The sequence below is a fragment of the Helianthus annuus genome, chromosome 16 (genome assembly GCF_002127325.2).
Source record: "Helianthus annuus cultivar XRQ/B chromosome 16, HanXRQr2.0-SUNRISE, whole genome shotgun sequence".
Lineage (NCBI taxonomy): Eukaryota > Viridiplantae > Streptophyta > Magnoliopsida > Asterales > Asteraceae > Helianthus > Helianthus annuus.
Genome location: NC_035448.2, coordinates 148,519,142 through 148,538,457, shown reverse-complemented (window position 1 = coordinate 148,538,457; position 19,316 = coordinate 148,519,142). Strand labels below are relative to the sequence as shown.

Genomic DNA, 19,316 nt, shown 5'->3' with positions numbered 1-19,316 from the left:
TTATTGATCGAAACTACCTTATTCTCTACACCATCTCCACAAAAAATATATAAATTAACCGCCTTGGGGTGTATTTAATAAAGAGCTAATTCGAAATGTAATAGAATTTATACTACATATTATTTTATTTTATTTTATTTTTTATTTACTTAACTTAATAGACCTTTTAGGAATAAGCTTTTATGAAAGAAATCTGAAACAGTAAAAAGAATCCAAACTTCTTTCTAAGGATTCTACATAATTGTAGTCCTTAAAGAGAACAATCACAACTTCATAAGACACTTAGAGAGACTTATGTTTCATCATCCATAGAGAATTACAAAAATAATCTAAAAATGATGTCTCGTTTCTTTTTTCCTTCTTGAGATGCCCAGACCACGAGGTACTCGATGTGGGCACCCACACCATGATGAGATTTAGGGCAACACCCAGATGGGTCTAAAGAGTAACGCCCCTGATGGAGTCAAAGGCAGAGCCCTTTGATCGGGTCGTCCTGGCTGATGAAAAGTTGCTTCGGATTTGCAAGAATGATGAAAAATTGTTTCAGTATTAAGTTGCCACTCATCATTAGTGGTAGTTTAGATTAGTTGCAACTTAGTCGTGAGTTGTAATTTCGTCATTAGTGGTAAGTTTGTCATTTATGGTAATTATCGGACATCAACAACTTGTGCATCAACGGCAAGTTGGCGATCAGTAGTAACCCTGCTGAGGATTTTTGCACTGATCTAACTAATGAATGGCAACATTATAAGCGCCAACAATTATATTCTTTCATAAAGAGTTGTCACGTCTCAACAGAATCTTTGTATTTCTCTTTGAATTTGCCAATTGAATTTCTATGACCGCCAATGAAATACATCAACCTGAAAGTGATCTCAACATGATTCAGAGAGACATCCAATCTCTACAAATCATCAAACCTACAATGACGAGCGTGAAAAATCGAACCAGTCAAGGAGAAGGCGGGAAAACTAACTTGAGACTTGATTGTCGAATGCTAGGCAACCGCAAACCAATGTCAAACTCACACCTTACGTTTAAACACTAGTAATGACCTTTAAAAATTCAATAGCATTTAAACAAAAATCAAACTTGAGACCTTGTGTAGTAATAGGCATAAATTCCTAGGCAAGTGGACAACATTAAAACCTCCTTGTGACATGCCATTTGATAACTTTTCCATTAGTGGTAAGTTTGTCATAAACGGTAACTACCGGACATCAACAACAATATGTGCATCGATAGCAAGTTGGCGATTAACAATAACCCAATTCTTGTTGAGCATTTTTGCACTGATGTAACTGAATAATTGACAACAATTATAAGCGCCAACAATTATATTATTTCACAAAGAGTTGTAGCGTTTCAATAGAATCCTTGTATTTATCTTTAAATTATCAAATTGAACTTTTGTGACCACCAATGAAATAATTTAATCTGAAAGTGATCTCAAAACACGGGTCAAAGGGATATCCAATCCCTATAAATTCTAAAACCTAAACAGACGAGTGTAAAAAAGCCGAAACAGTGAAAGAGAATAGTTGGAAAAACTAACTTGAGACTTGAGTGCGGAATGCTGATCAGCCGCCAGCCTATGTCAAACTCACAAAACGTTGGATCCGTTCACACCTTACATTTAAACAATTGTAATGACCTTTAAAAGTTCAATAGTTTCAAAATTAAAATTCAAACTTGAGAACTAGTTTCCTAGGAGGCATAAATAAATTCCTAGACAAGTAGAACAACAATAAAACCTCTTTGTGACATACCATTTGACATTTTTTTCCTATATAAATACACAATCTGTCCAAGTGTCTATACACCATCATCTCAACATGAAACCAATAAAAAATAAAACAATGTTTAAACTTTAGCATGACATGCTCTCAGCTTACATCTAAACAGGTTATAATGTCTGTTAGTAACCAACTTGGGCGGCTATTGACTTGAGAGGCATCTTTTATAAACAACACATGATATAAAGCCGAAGAAGCAAAAAAGATTTGTGTGCTTCACCTCCAACTTTCCTGAAGAAACCATATCAATCCCATCTGTCACCTTTGTCTCTTTCCCAACACACACAAACACATCTTCCAACTTTAGATTCTTGAATCCACCTTTGCATATCTTTCTATATTCATCTTCATTGGTTTCCTCAACTGAAACTCGATTCAATTCAACTCATCGAAATGCTCAAATTCAAGACCATCAAGAAGAAAATGTGGATGTTTTCTCAATAAGATCCTCTTTATAATCAAACCATCTTGTCTTTTACCAACTAATGGGAGAAAATATGAACACAAACTCAAAACTAGAATCAGAATCAAAGTCATCTGCTTCTCTCTTGATTGTTAAACTCATTAGATTTATGGTTTCTTTTTATTTTGCACCCACCATCCGTCCGCCCGGTCTCGACCCTTAGAACATTGATCACCATCTTTCTGTTGCTTAACTTTTCTGTATTGCTCACACACATACACACACACATACACTTAGTACAAGAATATATATATATATATAGTTGTAACTTGTAAAGGGTATTTGCAAGGATGGATTTTTATAACTGGAATCATGAGTTTTCAGGCTTGGGATCCATGTGGGATGATGGATCATTGATGGACTTAGGTGGGTTTAGTGGGGATTGTGGAAATGATGATGGGTTGTTAATGAAATCTTCTCAGTCTTTGGTGTTGGATGATGAGAAAGGAGAGCTTGTAAAGGCTCAAAGTAAAGTGGGTGGGAAGAGAAGTGGATTATTGTCTGATGAGAAAGCTTTGGCTGCTTTAAAGAGTCATAGTGAGGCTGAAAGAAGGAGAAGAGAAAGGATTAATGCTCATCTTGACACCCTTCGCGGTCTTGTACCCTGCACCGATAAGGTTTGTTCGTAATTTGATCATTAATGTTGACTTAACACCACTTGAATCTTTGTGTAGTTAAATGTTTCTGCTATGGTTTTTATGTTTGTGTTTGTTTTGGCCTTAAATTTGTTACTTATTTGGTCATATTTTGATCTTCGCGGAAAAACTGGTTGTTTAATAGAGTATATTGGTACCAATGGGGTGCCGGGGTGGTGGTCTATTGGCAAAGGCAAAACCTTCAAACACCCTGGAAGAGGGAGGTCTTGGGTTCAAGTCCCACAGACGACAGGATTAAAAAGAAATTTGCCGTTTAAAAAAAAATAGAGTATATAGGTTGAATCCACTTCATCTGAATTTGTATACATTGCAAAGAGGTAGAGAAAGTTATGTCATATATTTGATTTGGTTACAATGTGCTTCTTCTTGGCATTTGGGTTCTATGATTACATGAAGTTTAGCCATTTTTAGAATATCAATAATAGTAGTTTGGTTTAATTCAATAATTTGATCAAATACATATATATGGGCACAATAAATGATTGAATTTTATTTATTTATTTTTTTTTTTTTTTGAAGAATTTGGTTGCTAAACAAGTTATATTCTTCTAAAAGATAAAAGTCAACTTATTTTTTGTAGTTTTGAGTTGGACTCTTTAACAGCTATTGGTGATCAAGGTTGACTTTTTTGTGAAGATGGGATTCCTAAGTAATTGGGTCTAGCATAAAAACTAAGAACCAAGAACTTAAAGTTAATTGTAAAGCCTATTTGTTAATTAGAACTACTTACCTATCATTTTCAATGTGTTTGTCATCCTTATGACTTGCTCCTTCGCTTACAAATGTGTCGTTGTCATATCATATTAAACATTTAATGTCGGCGGAATTATTGATATATGTTAATCTCCTTCTATCAACATATGGTTATCTTTTGCTATTTTTGTCTTGTGAATATTGTAACAACTCCTTTTTTTTAATATTTATAGTTATAAAATTTGAGTTGATAACTACCAGGGGTTACTTACTACATGACACTTGTTATGGAAGGGTGGCTTTCTTTAGGTTATTATATTTGAATGTCAATGGCATATTGACATAATCTTGTATACATATAGGTTCTTTGATAAAATATATGGTCAGTTTTCATGAAGTTAGTTAGCATTAAAGTCTTATTTGTGTAATACAATTTAAAAAGGTGCATCAGGTCAAAGAATGAATAAATATTCAGTTTTGGAAATGAGGTATATGTTGACTTTTAAGGTCAAAACTATTTCACTTTGAACTCAAATCAGATGAGTTTTGCTACCTTCAATATCATAAAGTTAAAACTTAGTCTGCTTGACTCTAAAGTCAAATTACGCATTCATTTAGAAAGGATACTGAAATTTTATGATAATTTAACAGATGGATAAAGCCACATTACTCGCTGAAGTTATCCGCCAAGTAAAACAACTTCAAATAAATGCAACCCAAGCCAGTTCAGGTTTACTCATGCCAAAAGACGTCGATGAAGTCAAGATTGAAAAATCTGACAACGCTGCAGTCAACGGTGGTTTGACTTTCCACGCATCTGTCTCTTGCAAGCACCGGCCGGAGCTCCTCACCGATATAAAACGAGCTCTTGTTGAACTCAAAGTGAACATTGAGAGAGCAGAACTGTCAACTCTTGGAGACCATATGAAGATTATTTTCGATTTCACTGCGGATGAAAATCTACTTAGATCGGTTCGTGAAGCGCTTACTTCTGTTATAGAAAAAGGGTCAATATCACTTGATTACTCCCCAAGAACAATGCTTCCTAACAAGAGGAGGAGGTACTGTCTTTGACCCAAGTTTGACTTTAGTTTCACATGCTTTTTCAATGGTGAATATTGAAGTTTGTATAAAGTTTTCTATGTTTGTGGTCTTAAAACTGAATAAGGTTACATAATGTATTGATCAAGAATGTCAATGTAGGAGTCTTTATTGTTTGCAAGAGGTTTCATGATGTTTATTTGAGTGTATCTTGTATATGTAAATCTATGGAGAGACTAATATTAAGATGCTTCTACTAGATGTTGTCCTCCTTTACTTGTTAAAAAGTTCTGTATATGTTTACTTATTAAAAGTTTATTTGAGGTAGTTATTGTGATCAATAACATGTATATTTTTTAAACGTATTGGAACATTTAATGAAATAAGGGACTGGAATGCCAAATCACACTATCATTGGCCAAATCACCTATCTATAAGTAGATTTTATAGTAGCAATCCTAAGAATAGCTGTGATGCTGATGCGACCACCAGGCCGATGACAACAACCCTGTTGCGACGGTGTGTCAAGGATAAGAGGCGGGTTTGTTTGCGTGTATGGATGGCCTAAGACTAAAATTGAAAGACTGTACTAAAATGTATGAACAGTGTGCGAAAGCTTTTTTACCGAAATGATACTTGAGAGTTTTTTCACCGAAATAATATTTGAAAAACTGAAGTGATATAATGCAATGTCATGGTAATATTTGGTAAAATCACTACAATACCTACTTTGACAGAGGAAATTAACAAAATAAACTTGATCTTTTGAAATCATGAAAATAAACATTGACTTTTTTTTAATTCCAGTAATTTCCACCAATGAGAAGAGGACAAGTCAATAATTATTGACAGATTTGACCCTTGATTAAAATATGTTCTCCCACTTTGATTTTATAAGTTAACAAAAGTAGTTTCTTTTCTGTAATTCGTGGGGGCCTTGCGCAACATTATGGATCTGTTGCGCCAAAATGAATTAGTTGTAACAAAATGATAGAATCTTTGGCTCAAAAGAATCCAATCTATTGCAGTAAAAGACACTTGTCGCTGCGCCAAAATGAATCAGTTGTGACAAAATGATAGAATCTTTGGCTCCAAAAAATCCAATCTATTGCGGTAAAAGACACATATCGCGCTATGATATATAAAAGTCAAAGCTATTTTGTTAATTTTCACCATTAAAAATTTAAAATAATATCATCCTTTAATATGTTCCTTAAATATTTTCCAAGTTAATGGGCCTTTCAAGGACGGGCCAAAGCCTACTTGCTACAACGCATCATAATTTAAACCCACTTGTCCGTGACCATTATTAAATAGGTTAGTTTCTTTTTAATGTAAAACGAAACGATATGTCCAAAAAAAATAAAGTTTTTAAAAGCTCTATTTTTTTAACTCTCTTTAATGCATTATTCACTTGTAGATCATGTAATTTAACGAGTTGTACATTACATTTCTTTTAGTTCTAAATCATTTTACTTGTAATATTGGCTGATGTACCAAAATAAGCAATGTTTTAATTTTGAAAACATTAATTTATATATTTTTACACCATTTTTATTTCTTATATACAATACTTTAATTTATGAGTAAACTTCCGTTTTGCTCACTGTGGTTTGGTCACTTTAACGGTTTTGCCCCAAACCTTTAAAAATAGCCATTTTGCTCCAATAGTTTGCTATGGTTTTTCCATTTTGCTCCCCGCCTCTAACTCCATCCAAATTGTCTGTACTTTCATTTTGGGAGCAAAATAGAAAAACCATAGCAAACTATTGGAGGAAAATGACTATTTTTAAAGGATTGGGGCAAAATTGTTAAAGTGACCAAACCACAGGAAGCAAAACAGAAGTTTACTCTTAATTTATAAAACAATATATAAATTATATTTCTTTTACACCATTTTTTAATATCCATTTACTAAAAAATATTGATTTATTATAATAAATTAATTAAATTGTAGATAACTTGATTTAGTATAAAAATAAAACCGTTTAAATGAAAAAGTGGTGACTATGAGGAATTAATATAATGATTTTTAAGGATTTTGTAGTGTTAGAGAGAAAATGTGCATTTTTTTGAAGGACGAGTAAAAATCTAAGTCAGAACTGAACGTGGACGTTTATGTTGAATAGGATGACTTCAAAGAAATAGAGCATGTTTTCTCCGTAAAATATATGGACTCTATTGATCATCTGCCTTGCTAAAAAAAGTGTCACACAAAGGAGCATCACTCGGGTTTAGGTAACGACTTAGCTCAATGATTACATGGAAGACTTGGTTCAAGGGTGTCGTTTGGGTTGTAATATCAACCATTGACTTAGAAAGAAATCAATGATAATGGATATTATGCATAATACCGTATATTGGATACTAATTGGGTCAATGAAAAGGAATAAGAATATTTGAAAGTATTATATGTTGCTACAAGGATAGGCGGAAACGGTGTTTGAGTGAAAGGATCGGCGGAAAGGAAGCATCTTTGATTCAATTCCTAACTTTTCTTTTATGTGGATAGTGAATAGAAACAGAGAAACTGACGTTAGTTGGCTGGAGTGGTTACAAAACGCGCTTCTTTTTGTGTAATTTTTGTTCTTTGCTGAGTCAAATGGATCGTGTTTGTGGTAATTCATGAATATTCGTGTCGTGTTCAGGTTCATATATCTGACATAATTTTCATGTTTGGTTCGTGTTTCTGATTTTCGAATTCGTGTCGGATTGGATCCGTCAACCCAGAAACATGATCCATTTAAGATCTGTGTTATTTTCGTCTTGATGTTTGCCTTTGTTGTCCAAAAATTTGGAGGAAGTGAGTAACCACGTTATCATGTATATATCCAATGCCAAATTAAATGAGATATTTAAACATCACATGACTACATGAGCACACTAAATCATAAAAAATAAATAAATAAATAAATAAATAAATAAACTTTAGTTGGTGGAGTCTCCGGTTTCAAAATGAGCATAATCATGTTAAAGAACAAAAATCTGAATAAGATTTATTTTTTTACCGTTAGATATTACCAATTAATATAGGCGGCTCTAGCTCTATTAAACATCTAAGGCTGTGCGGTATGGGCTTCGTCCCCGCCTCGTCCTCCTCCGTCGCCGCCCCGCCCTCCATTTCCCCCCACCCCGTCGTCGTCCCGAACGGCAACAACCAGACGTCCTCGACGACCCACTAGAAGACAAAACAACCAAACGTCCTCGTCGCTGGCCCTCTTCAGTCTCTCTCAACCTCTCCCTGTACAACAAAATTGAAGAATCTGAATCTCAGAACATAATTCAACACTATTCGTAGTCGCAAACCCTAGGTTAACGATTCTCTCCGTTTATTCGCTGTTTATTGCTTCCAGATCTTACAACAATTGCTACACATCTTTAATCGCCTCCTTTTTTGTCAATTTATCAGTTATTCTTTCACATATGTACGTATTATCGATCGTTGTTAGCTTAGAGAGAGGTACGGTTGCAATTTGTATTCAATTTTGTTCTGTGTGTTTAGCTTTTTTGTGAATCTAGGTCTAGAAGGTAGAAAATTAGGTTATATATGGAGGTTTTTGAACGAATTTGATGTTAGGTTTTGGTTGAATACTTGAATTAATGAAATTGATGTTAGGTTATGATTAAATGAATTTGATGTTAATCGATTCAACTCCTTCTTCATCATAAGCCTGTTTGCTAACTTTTAGGTGATAATTTGATAGAAGTGATGAAGTTGTGTATTGTTACGCTGTTGATTTTTTGGATTCGCTCTATTCGCATCTAATTATTCGGCATTCTAATCGACTTAACTCGTTCGTCATTAGAAGCTTTTTGATTTACTTTTAGATGAAATCTGTATGTTTTTGTTAGTTTTTTAATCCGAAAACCTGCTTATAGTTTGTGTATATATGCGCACTTCATGCATATGAGATTCAAGATTTACGGTTAATACATTTACAGAAATCGATTTAGGAGATTCTTTGAATCTGAACATTAGAAGATGCAAATATGTTAAGCCAACACCTGTTCAACGTTACACTATTCCCATTTCTTTTGCGGGCCGAGACTTGATGGCTTGTGGTCAAACGGGCTCGGGAAAAACAGCAGCATTTTGTTTTCCTATTATCAGTGGGATTATGAGACAACAATCTGTGCAAAAGCCATGTGGCACTAGGACTGTTTTCCCTCTTGCTCTTTTTCTATCTCCTACTAGAGAGCGTTCGAGTCAGGTTTGATTTAAGATTCATGACTAACTTTGTTATGTATATTCGTATATATATTGTTGACATGTTTAATATAGAAGGCGTTTGATGTTGTGTTACATGCAGATACATGTGGAAGCTCGAAAATTTGCTTATCAGACAGGTGTCAAGGTAGTGTTTCTACCATGGCGTGATTGGCTGCTTCGTGATTATAAAACAGGCGAGATTTTAACAAAAGCCTCAAGGTTTGACCAAATCTTTTAAGAAAAGTTGTTGTATGGAACAAGAATTCGTATTTTTTGAATAACAGTCTATTTCCGTGAATGAAAATAAATTCTGAGTGCCTTTAAATCAGTTTGACCTATTCGACCTTTTTGTTTTTTACTAATTTCTTTCAACCTCTTTGGATAAAAAAGAAGATGAATGCTATAAATATCAGTTAAATTTATAAGTAATGCATATTCTTGTTTAGATGTGTGAGTGTGTGACTCTATTGTAGTCTAGGTGTGTAGGTATTGTTTTCATTTCATTTGATTATGCTGTTACTTTCGTAGTCTGAGACTTATTAACGGTGAAATTAGCTGATGACCATGTGATGCTCTTACACGATGATTGATTTACAGTGGGATAGTTGCTACAGTATTCGGGGCTGCTGGATTCATTGATCAATTATTTTTATTTTTTATATCATTTGTATAGCTGTGAAGCAAGGCATACTAAAATAGTAAAGAAATTGAATAAAGTTTGTACTTTAAAAGTGATAAATAGAGATGCTGCTATAGGAAAAGGATGCATATTGTTGTTTAGATGTGTAACTCCATTTTAGTCTAGGTCAGATACAAAATGAGATCAAGTCAATTAGGTCAGGGTAAGGTGCTAGCATTTGTTCCTGCGCTTTTTCTCATGTCTTTTTTAATGAAATTCTGTCATGACTCCTGTTGCCTGTAGGAGTTGTTCATATGTTAAAGGGGTTATTGGGTTTGAATGTATTAGTTTAATGTGTGTGTAGAAATAATATATGTGCGTTGTGGTTTGATTAAAGTTAAAAATGCTGAATATTGTGGTAAAAAAAGTAGAAGATTAAAAAATATATATATATAAAAGTGGTGGGATATGATCATCTAGGACCATCCTCCCATACCCTCTAGTTTTGTGGGATGGACCATCCTTGGGAGGACTATGATGTGGCGCCTACGTGACGGATCATCCTCCAAGGGAGGACCATCACCATACCCTCTAGCCTAATCTAATTAACAATAAATCCTTTTTATTCATAAAAACAACCCAAAAATGAACACGTTGATTACTTGATTATTGGTTATTTTGGATTCCGGTCTGTTTTCGGATATACCTACTTTTCCAAAAGGTTTTGTAATATATACATACTTTGGTATATGTAGACACGACTCCACCACCACTATATGTATGGATATATATGATATCGCATGTTTTATCAAAATGTTTTGACGGCTATGAGTTTAGGATGGAGGTGGTACACGTAATTGGAGCACCGATCATTCTCCTAACACACCTATCATCTCATTTCGTGTAGAAAATTAGGTACCTTTTATTCATATTACTTTCGTTTTTATATTGACGTTAATTATGTATTTCTTATACGGTTTCTAAATAAGAATTTTTCAGTAACTTTACATAATATAGAAAATGCACTACCTATTTTACTTTTTACACCTAAATTCTAAAAATAAATAGTTTTTAAGTTGTCAAATTCTACCCTTAGAAAATTCTTATTCTTAATTTCTATACGTAAATAAATAATTGATACACATTCAATCCGTACCAAACTTTAGATAAGACTAGGTTATATAATTTGATAAATTTATTTAAAAAAGTTTAAAGCTTTGGATAAGACTTGATTACATAACTTAATTATTTTTTTAAATGTTTAAAACATAGGTAACTATATTTTTTTAATCTATACTATATAATAAAAGAATCCTGATTTTAGACACGTGTCATTCATTGAACATTTCTACATTTGTAATTTCCTACCTTTTCATACTTAATATTATTATTTACCAAATTGACACTTTTTTATTTAGTTTACCTTTATCTCTTATTTTATTTTATGAAAAAAAATATCGATTATAAGCATGGTAATTTCCTAGATAAAACAAAATAATATATATTACTCGACAAAAATAAAACAAAGAATATCTTAGATTGGTTGTTTTGAATTAGTTTTGCTTATGTTCAACGTTTGACTTTAGGCCACCATGTAATTGGCTATTTCATTGAAAACCAATTCTTTTGGATATATATATATATATATATATATATATATATATATATATATATATATATTCATAAGTAAGGCTGGAGGGTGTGGGGGCGCCACCCAACCCAGCTGGCACTCTATAGCGCCCCACGGCGCCATCGATCCACACTCCCGGCGCTATGCTGGGGCGCCATTGATCCTTCGCCAACATGATAACAAGCTGGAAGGGGCTCTATAGGTGGGACCCACTTGTTTTGCACCAATGAAATCTTATTTTTTTTTTTCTTTAATATGGGGCTCCATCCACACCATGGAAATTAAAGGGGGCTCCATGGCTGAGTTAGATTCTAGGTGCAGCTTAGGTGGACTTGATAAAGTCCATGGGCTCCAACCACACCCTATAGCCGAATGTAACACCCCGTGTTTTCGAATGTCAAAGTCAAAGTCAAAGTCAAAGTCCAAGTCAACTTTGACTTTCTTTGACTATAGATAGTCTATTTTCAGTTTATTTGTATTATGTGGAGTAAGTGTTGTAATCAGGAAGAATCGAAGTAATCGAATGTTTTGTCGACGCGAACCGATTTACGCCTGTGAATAGTAGGAAGTAACAATGCGATAAAGTTAACTAATCAGTAATCAAACCGATCTAACTATCATCGAACTCGAATCTCGAATTAAGCGAACTTTGGTTGTTCTATACGTGTGTGTGTGCCTTATGTGTTATCTGTGCATGTTTAATTTATGTTTGTGTGGTATTCAATCGAATCAATCGAAACTCGAAACTCAAATCGAACACAATCGAAATCGAACTACGACGAATGGTAACGTAAGGATAGCATGAATCATAGGAGATTGTATGTTAGATATAGTAGTTGGGTCTGAAAGTAATTTGGATAGGGAACTCTATCGTGCTCGCCTCGTCTTCAATCGAAATCGAAATATCGAAAATCGTCGCACCGAACACTCGAACCAGGCTGTTGATCGATCAGGCTGTCAGCCGATCGAACAGCCCAGCCGATCGGACAGACTGTCCGATCGAGCAGGCTGTCCGATCGGGATGCCTGGCCGATCGGGATGCCTGGCCGATCGGCCAGCCCTTTCCTTTTTTGGAGCCTATAAATAGTGTTGTCATTGTCATCCTTTCCACTTTTGGAAAGCTCTGACCGACCAGCTCGTGCTCCTCCTCTTTTTCTCAGATTTCTTCCATTTCCGGTAAGTTTTCACCCTAAATCTTGTACTTTCTTGATCAATACACACTTCTACACCTTTCTATCTTTCAAATCTTGATTTCTAACCGTGAAATCATCAAGATCTAAGCATTCAAGGATGATGTCATCATGGTGTACTTCAAGAACACCATGTGTTGGCCTCAATCCACTATGAATAGCTCGGATCTAACCGATTTCCACATAAACAAATCAAGATCCATCGAAGATCTGAACATTTACATAACGTGAAGGATTGAAAGAAGGATTTCCAACTTTCTTTCAACTCTTTTACACTCAATGCCTTCAAACCGGTAGAAACGGAGCTTGAGCCGACTCACCGATCATTCCAATGGTTGGGTGGTTCAACATTCGGGTTCTATCTACGAGGTTCATCGATTATGGGTTAAACGTTAAACTGACGATCCGAACCATTCACCGGCCGGACTTGGGTGATTCCTGTCCGAGCAGGAGAAACAAGTAAGAACGAAGGTGTCATATTTCAACTCGTTGTCAAGCTACCTCAACATAACGTCAATTAAGCAGAATAGCAAAGTGTTAGACGAACAGGCCGACCAGGTCAGGATGTTGACCGAACGGTTAGGCTGTTCGAAAGAACAGCCCAACCGATCGGACATCTCAACCGATCGACCAGGCCAGCCGATCGGCTAGCATGTGGCCCCACACCTTGACAAATTCATGAGGTATGGTATTGAACGAAGTAATGACCGATCGAACGACCTAATCGATTGGTAAACATTACTCTTCGGATTATGAGATACTATGCTTCAACACTTAATCGATTTTCAACTCGTTCGACGCATTGGGGTGCCACCCGATCGAACATGCTATCAGAACGAACAGACTGTTCGATCGGATATGCTGCCCGATCGAGTGACGCTACTACTGAAGTACCTAACCGATCGGATAAGCTGATCGATCGAACAAACCGTTCGCTCGACCGACCTGAAAGGTAAGAACACTTCAGTGTTCTCAAATGCTACAACGAAAACTTCAAAAGTTCAAATCCTCGCACACAAACACATCAAAGGAAGAAACAATCCACTCGAACAGTCCAACCGATCGAGCCTACCGACCGATCGGGTAGGCTGTCCAAACGGATTGTCCAGCCGAACGAGCAACCCACCCGATCGAACCTGCCGTTCGATCGACTAGGCTGTTCGACCCGTTTACACTTGTGTTTCATTCTATGTGTATTCATCGTTATGCTATCGAACTGTTCAGGCTAACCCTACTCTCAAGCGCTCTCTTCAATCCATCAACCAATTGCTGTGAGTATACTCGATCCCTTTTTGCTTTTAGCACTTTTGGGTGTTACATACGTTACTTATCAAAATCACAACCGAACACACTACTCAATTATTTGAACGCTAACCGTTATGCATGTATTACGTGACTAAATGAATGCTTGTTGATTGTATTTACACGTGGAATGTTGTCTACCTGCCTTAACGACGTAGTACTATAGTTTGGACTCAGCACCCGTTCACACGGGGGTTGTTAAGGACAATTACTTGCATGGATTACGGTGGTAATCATGTATTGTGAATCGTCTCGGACGGTCAACCCGCAATCATTGATATCGATAGGTCCATGTCGATAATTAACATGCTTCGTCTTCCTCTATGTACGTGCTGGTTATGCATAAACTATTCGAACTCTATATGCTATATCAAACTTGTATGCTTACCTTTACATTTATGTATTGACTGTATTTTAACGTATGTGACAGGTGTTTAAGATGTTTGCTTGCTAGGAAAGCGAGGCTAGAATAAAGCTCTAGAGGCCCCCAACAAATAGTTGTCTGTCAGGAAAGAACAACTAGAGCATAGTTGTCTGTAGATCTTGTCAGGCTGGGTCTTTAGGAGCATTTGAACAATCTGTTTCGCTCAGTGCCATGCCCCGATGATTCTGCCATCGGTTGGGGTGTGACAGATTGGTATCAGAGCCATAACTATAGGGAATTAGGCGAGACACGACCTAGACTATAGTTAGGAACCAGCAAGTCTCAGTTAGGCATTGTAACTAGGTACCCTCGCTAGCACTACACTCGAATTCATGACTAAGGTCGAGCGATTGAGTCAGGAATAGGTGTGAAAGCCGTAAACTCCCGGCTAGATTACTGGACTAATGTCGATTTCATCAATTTACCTATGATTTTCTCGTAATTTTCGAACAACAAACGAGGAGAATGATACCAAATCAGGAGTGAAATCCATATTTTGATGCATAATCTCCTCAAATTTTACTAAAACAAGGAAGAACTTGCTAAGCCAGGGGTGAAACCCGAACCTTGGCAACTTATTCCAACTTTTACTCATCTCACCGAAGCCTCGACGGACTCCAACGACCTGAACTCACCAGTATGACTTAAGGAAAACGTGTTGAATGCCCAAGAATCGAGGCAGGAACGCGATCCCGAAATTCGAAAAGTGACAGCAAGTATATTTATGAATAGTCGAATCGCTTTGGGTAGTGAATGTCTAGTAGCCGCAGACAATCTATTTCCTCGATTTTTATGTGTTTTATGTGTATTTGCCTGTTTATGTGTTTAATTTTAATGTTCGTTCAATTTTTTCTATCACTTCGATCAACACATACGACTCGTATTGCTATCCTACCTCAAAACACTAACAAGTCGTTGCAATTCTAGACGACGCTATAATACGATATACGCTATACCATACTCGGCATACTATACGGTTATACGAAACTACTCGACATGCTCTACGAACGACACGCGAGCTTTAAATGATAGGTTTCTGTATTCTGACTACTTCTGTGTTTTAATATGTATGTGCTTCTGTGTTTATGTGTTTCTGTGCTCTGTGTGCCTATGTGCTTCTGTGATTACGTGAATCTGTGGTTATGTGCCTACATGTTTGTGTGATGCATGTTTCGACGTGTTCCTAAGCTTTAGTAAGTAGTAGACGTGTGAGGTGAGATTCAATTACGTTGTGTTGAGTCCTGTGACGATGCCTGTTGCAGACCATGTCGTCGTCTGGATCCCGACACCATCTGACCCGCCAAGAGAAGAGAGACAAGCGTCTCGCTACTCTCATCGCAAAGAGTGTGGCAAAAGCTGTAAGCGACGTATATGAAAACGCTAGCAAGTCGTCTGAAGAGTCGCGAACCAACGCTCCCAAAGATGCCAGCAAGATTAGTTTCAGCTTCAAACAGTTTAAAGCATGCGGACCCAAGGAATTCACCGGAGAAGATGGCCCTACCGCCATGTTTCAATGGTTCGATTCAGTTGAAGTCACTCTGCGCCAAACCGGTTGTCCTGAGAATCTCCGCACCCTCAATGCCACAGGCGTCTTCCAGTCCCGAGCTCTAGACTGGTGGACGGCCGAACGAAACAAGCGCGGAAATGATGCAGCTTATGAGCTGACTTGGGAGGAGTTAAAGGCAATTATGATGGACGAATATTGCCCTCCCCATGAACGCCAAAAGCTGGAGGACGAGTTTTGGAACATCAAGCAGAAGGATGGAGACAACGCTACTTTAACTGCACGCTTTAAGCAGCTCAGCATCATCTGTCCCGATCAGGTCAAGACTCCAGACATGGCCATCAAGAAGTATATTCGAGCTCTACCCGATTGTGTAGCCGACTTTGTTCACGCCGCCAAGCCATCATCGGTTGAAGAGACCTACCTGCTTGCCGCTGAGATCAATGACAAGCGGGTAAAGTCTAGTTTTTTGGATAAGCATACCAAGTCTCTGCACCAAGCCACCGCCACCTCAACCGTTGACACCACCACTAATCAACCCTCCAAGTCGTCAAGAAGAAGGAAGAAGCACAACAACAACATCTCCAGCAACAAGAACTGTGCTGTGACAACAGCTGCTGCACCTCTGCAAGCCGTACCGGCTCAGCAGCAGTCACACCACCGACAAGCTCCAGTGATCAATGCGCCGCCAGCTAAGCGCGCTTACACAGGCCCCCACCCGCTCTGCCCGGCATGCTCATACCATCATCCAGTGGGAGTCGCCTGTCGTTTCTGCGCCCACTGCAACCTCTACGGCCATTTCACTGCGAACTGCCGTTATGGTCCCCGTCAAGCCCCAGTTCAAGCCGCTGCTCATCAAGCTCTACTTCCAGCCCATCAAGGCCAACCTGCAGCTCAAGCACCCACGGTCAATGCTCGAGTCTTTTTTGCATGTGGTGACCCTAACCACTTTGCAAACATGTGCCCAAACCGGGTTGTGAAGCAGGAACCCCAGCAACAGCCTCAGCAGCAACAGCAAGCAGCCCGTGCCAGAACCTTTAACATCAATGCCCGTCAAGCCCAGGCTGACAACAACGTGGTTAATGGTATGTTCCTTGTGAATGGTATTTATGCATCATGTTTGTTTGATACTGGAGCCGATAACTGCTTTGTGTCGTTCGAATTCGAGAAGCTCCTTAGTCGTAAGCGTTCTTATCTCCCCTCGTCTTTCAAAGTCGAAGTCGCTACTGGAAGAACTGTCGTCGTTAACTCTATTCTTCGTGATTGTACTCTCGAGCTCAACAATCATCTCTTTCTAATCGACCTTATTCCGATGCAACTCGAAAGTTTTGACGTCATAATAGGCATGGACTTTCTTCACGAAAACCATGCTGAAGTTGTATGCTTCGAAAAGATGATTCGATTCTCGCTCGCGAATGGAGATTTATTGTGTGTGTATGGTGAGACAGCTTCGAAAGGTCTTAAACTTATGTCATGTGTCCAAGCTGGCAAGTATCTCCGCAAGGAATACAGCGCTTTCTTGGCCAACATTGTAGTAGCGGAGAAGGAAAAGAAAAAGAAGGTTGAAGTCAAAGACGTTCCAGTGGTTCGTGAATTTCCTCAGGTGTTCCCTGATGATCTTCCTGGACTACCGCCAAGTCGTGATATCGACTTTTGTATCGACCTCATTCCTGGAGCTAACCCTGTTGCCAAAGCCCCTTACCGACTCGCGCCATCCGAAATGAGGGAACTCTCGAACCAACTCCAGGAGTTACTTGAAAAAGGCTTTATTCGCCCGAGCACCTCTCCTTGGGGCGCGCCAGTCCTTTTCGTCAAAAAGAAGGACGGGTCGTTCAGGATGTGCATCGACTATCTGGAGTTGAATAAGTTGACCATCAAAAACCGTTACCTTTTGCCCCGAATCCATGACTTATTTGATCAGCTGCAAGGTGCCAAGTGTTTCTCGAAGATCGATTTACGTTCAGGCTATCATCAGTTGCGCATTCAAGAAGAAGATGTACCTAAAACAGCCTTTCGCACACGCTACGGCCACTATGAGTTCGTTGTTATGCCTTTTGGTCTAACCAATGCACCCGCAGTTTTTATGGATCTGATGAACCGCGTGTGTAAGCCTTATCTTGACCGTTTCGTCATTGTGTTCATCGACGATGTCTTGATTTATTCCAGATAGAAGGCCGAACACGCGCAACATCTACGTTTGGTCCTCGAGTTACTCCAAGGGAACCAACTCTATGCCAAATTCTCCAAGTGCGAATTCTGGTTGGAGGAGGTTCAGTTTCTGGGTCACATCGTGAATAGTCAGGGTATCCATGTCGATCCCGCAAAGATTGAAGCAGTTAAAAGTTGGATTACACCAAAGAACTCGTCAGAAGTCCGATCATTTCTCGTATTAGCGGGTTATTACCGACGGTTTATCGAAGGATTCTCTAAGATCACTGTGCCACTTACCGCTCTTACCCATAAAGACAGGTCTTTTGTTTGGGGAACTGAACAAGTGTCTGCCTTTCAAACCCTTAAGCGCAAGCTCTGCAATGCTCCCGTTCTCACGTTGCCGGATGGAAACGACGATTTCATTGTCTACTGTGATGCTTCTAACCTAGGTCTCGGCTGTGTCCTCATGCAACAAGACAAGGTTATAGCTTACGCATCTCGTCAGCTCAAAATCCACGAGAAGAACTACACAACCCACGATCTCGAGCTAGGCGTAGTTGTTTTTGCATTGAAGATTTGGCGACACTACCTGTACGGTACCAAGTGTACGATCTTCACCGATCACAGGAGTTTACAAGACATCTTTAATCAGAAAGAACTTAACATGTGTCAACGCCGATGGGTAGAACTTCTTAACGATTACGACTGTGAGATTTGTTATCACCCAGGCAAGGCAAATGTTGTTGTCGACGCACTCAGCAGATGGAGTTATTTGCTTAGTATTCGCAACACCCGCGCCCAGCACAACCTCGAAGCTCTTATCCGCGAAGCTCAGCATGCTTGTTTCAACGAACGCACTTTGAAGAAGGAAAGAATATATCACGATGGAGCTCAGCTTGTAAGTAAAGCAGATGGGATTTTCTATTACCTGGACCGAATCTGGATCCCCAAGCGGACCGATTTGCGAAAGATTATAATGAATGAAGCCCACAAGTCCCAATACTCCATTCATCCTGGTGCCGATAAAATGTACCAGGACCTTCGTTACAAGTACTGGTGGCCGGGAATGAAACGGGATATCGCTCTCTATGTTGGAGGTTGCCTGACTTGTGCAAGAGTCAAGGCTGAACATCAACGACCTTCCGGCTTACTCGAACAACCTCCAATCCCTATATAGAAGTGGGAGAGTATAGCTATGGATTTCATAACCAAACTTCCGCCCACACCATCAGGTCACGACAGCATTTGGGTTATAGTAGATCGCCTGACCAAATCAGCCCATTTTCTGCCAATACGGGAAGACTACAAGGTAGAACGACTAGCCCAAATCTACACCGACGTCATTTGTAATCATGGTACGCCTCGTGATATCATTTCAGACCGTGACGCTCGGTTTACTTCGCGATTGTGGGAAACGTTTCAAGCGGCCCTTGGTACGTTGCTTAATCTGAGTATTGCGTTCCATCCTCAAACTGACGGACAGACTGAAAGAACGATCCGTACTCTTGAAGACATGCTCCGCGCGTGTGTTATAGATTTCGGTGGTAGTTGGAACAAACACCTGCTGCTAGTCGAATTCTCGTCCAACAACAACTATCATGCCAGCATACAAATGGCACCATTCGAGGCCCTGCATG

The 19,316-nt window shown here is 38.6% G+C and overlaps 2 protein-coding genes across 4 annotated transcripts; both read left to right on the top strand.

Moving 5' to 3' along the window:
- Positions 1-1,897: 1,897 nt before the first annotated feature.
- LOC110916934 (transcription factor bHLH30) lies at positions 1,898-4,920 on the top strand. The gene is made up of 2 exons (XM_022161581.2): positions 1,898-2,876; positions 4,260-4,920. Exons 1-2 carry the CDS (start codon positions 2,550-2,552, stop codon positions 4,680-4,682), a joined length of 750 nt encoding a protein of 249 aa, XP_022017273.1. The 5' UTR covers positions 1,898-2,549; the 3' UTR covers positions 4,683-4,920.
- Positions 4,921-7,712: 2,792 nt separating this feature from the next.
- Positions 7,713-9,641, top strand: LOC110917055 (DEAD-box ATP-dependent RNA helicase 37). 3 transcript variants are annotated; one of them, XM_022161673.2, is made up of 5 exons: positions 7,713-7,960; positions 8,059-8,109; positions 8,592-8,860; positions 8,960-9,078; positions 9,388-9,641. In XM_022161673.2, exons 2-5 carry the CDS (start codon positions 8,073-8,075, stop codon positions 9,416-9,418), a joined length of 456 nt encoding a protein of 151 aa, XP_022017365.1. In that variant the 5' UTR covers positions 7,713-7,960; positions 8,059-8,072; the 3' UTR covers positions 9,419-9,641. The 3 variants fall into 3 exon arrangements, with proteins under 3 accessions (XP_022017365.1, XP_022017368.1, XP_022017367.1); XM_022161676.2 differs by lacking the exon at positions 8,059-8,109 and having other exon boundaries at positions 8,604-8,860; XM_022161675.2 differs by lacking the exon at positions 8,059-8,109.
- Positions 9,642-19,316: the final 9,675 nt, after the last annotated feature.

Excerpts from the sequence above, each read along its gene's own strand:
- LOC110916934 (XM_022161581.2), top strand. The coding sequence starts at position 2,550 with ATGGATTTTTATAACTGGAATCATGAGTTTTCAGGCTTGGGATCCATG. Across the intron at positions 2,877-4,259 it reads TTGTACCCTGCACCGATAAG|ATGGATAAAGCCACATTACT; the intron begins GTTTGTTCGTAA and ends ATAATTTAACAG.
- LOC110917055 (XM_022161673.2), top strand. The coding sequence starts at position 8,073 with ATGTACGTATTATCGATCGTTGTTAGCTTAGAGAGAG. Across the intron at positions 8,110-8,591 it reads CGTTGTTAGCTTAGAGAGAG|AAATCGATTTAGGAGATTCT; the intron begins GTACGGTTGCAA and ends ATACATTTACAG. Across the intron at positions 8,861-8,959 it reads CTAGAGAGCGTTCGAGTCAG|ATACATGTGGAAGCTCGAAA; the intron begins GTTTGATTTAAG and ends TGTTACATGCAG.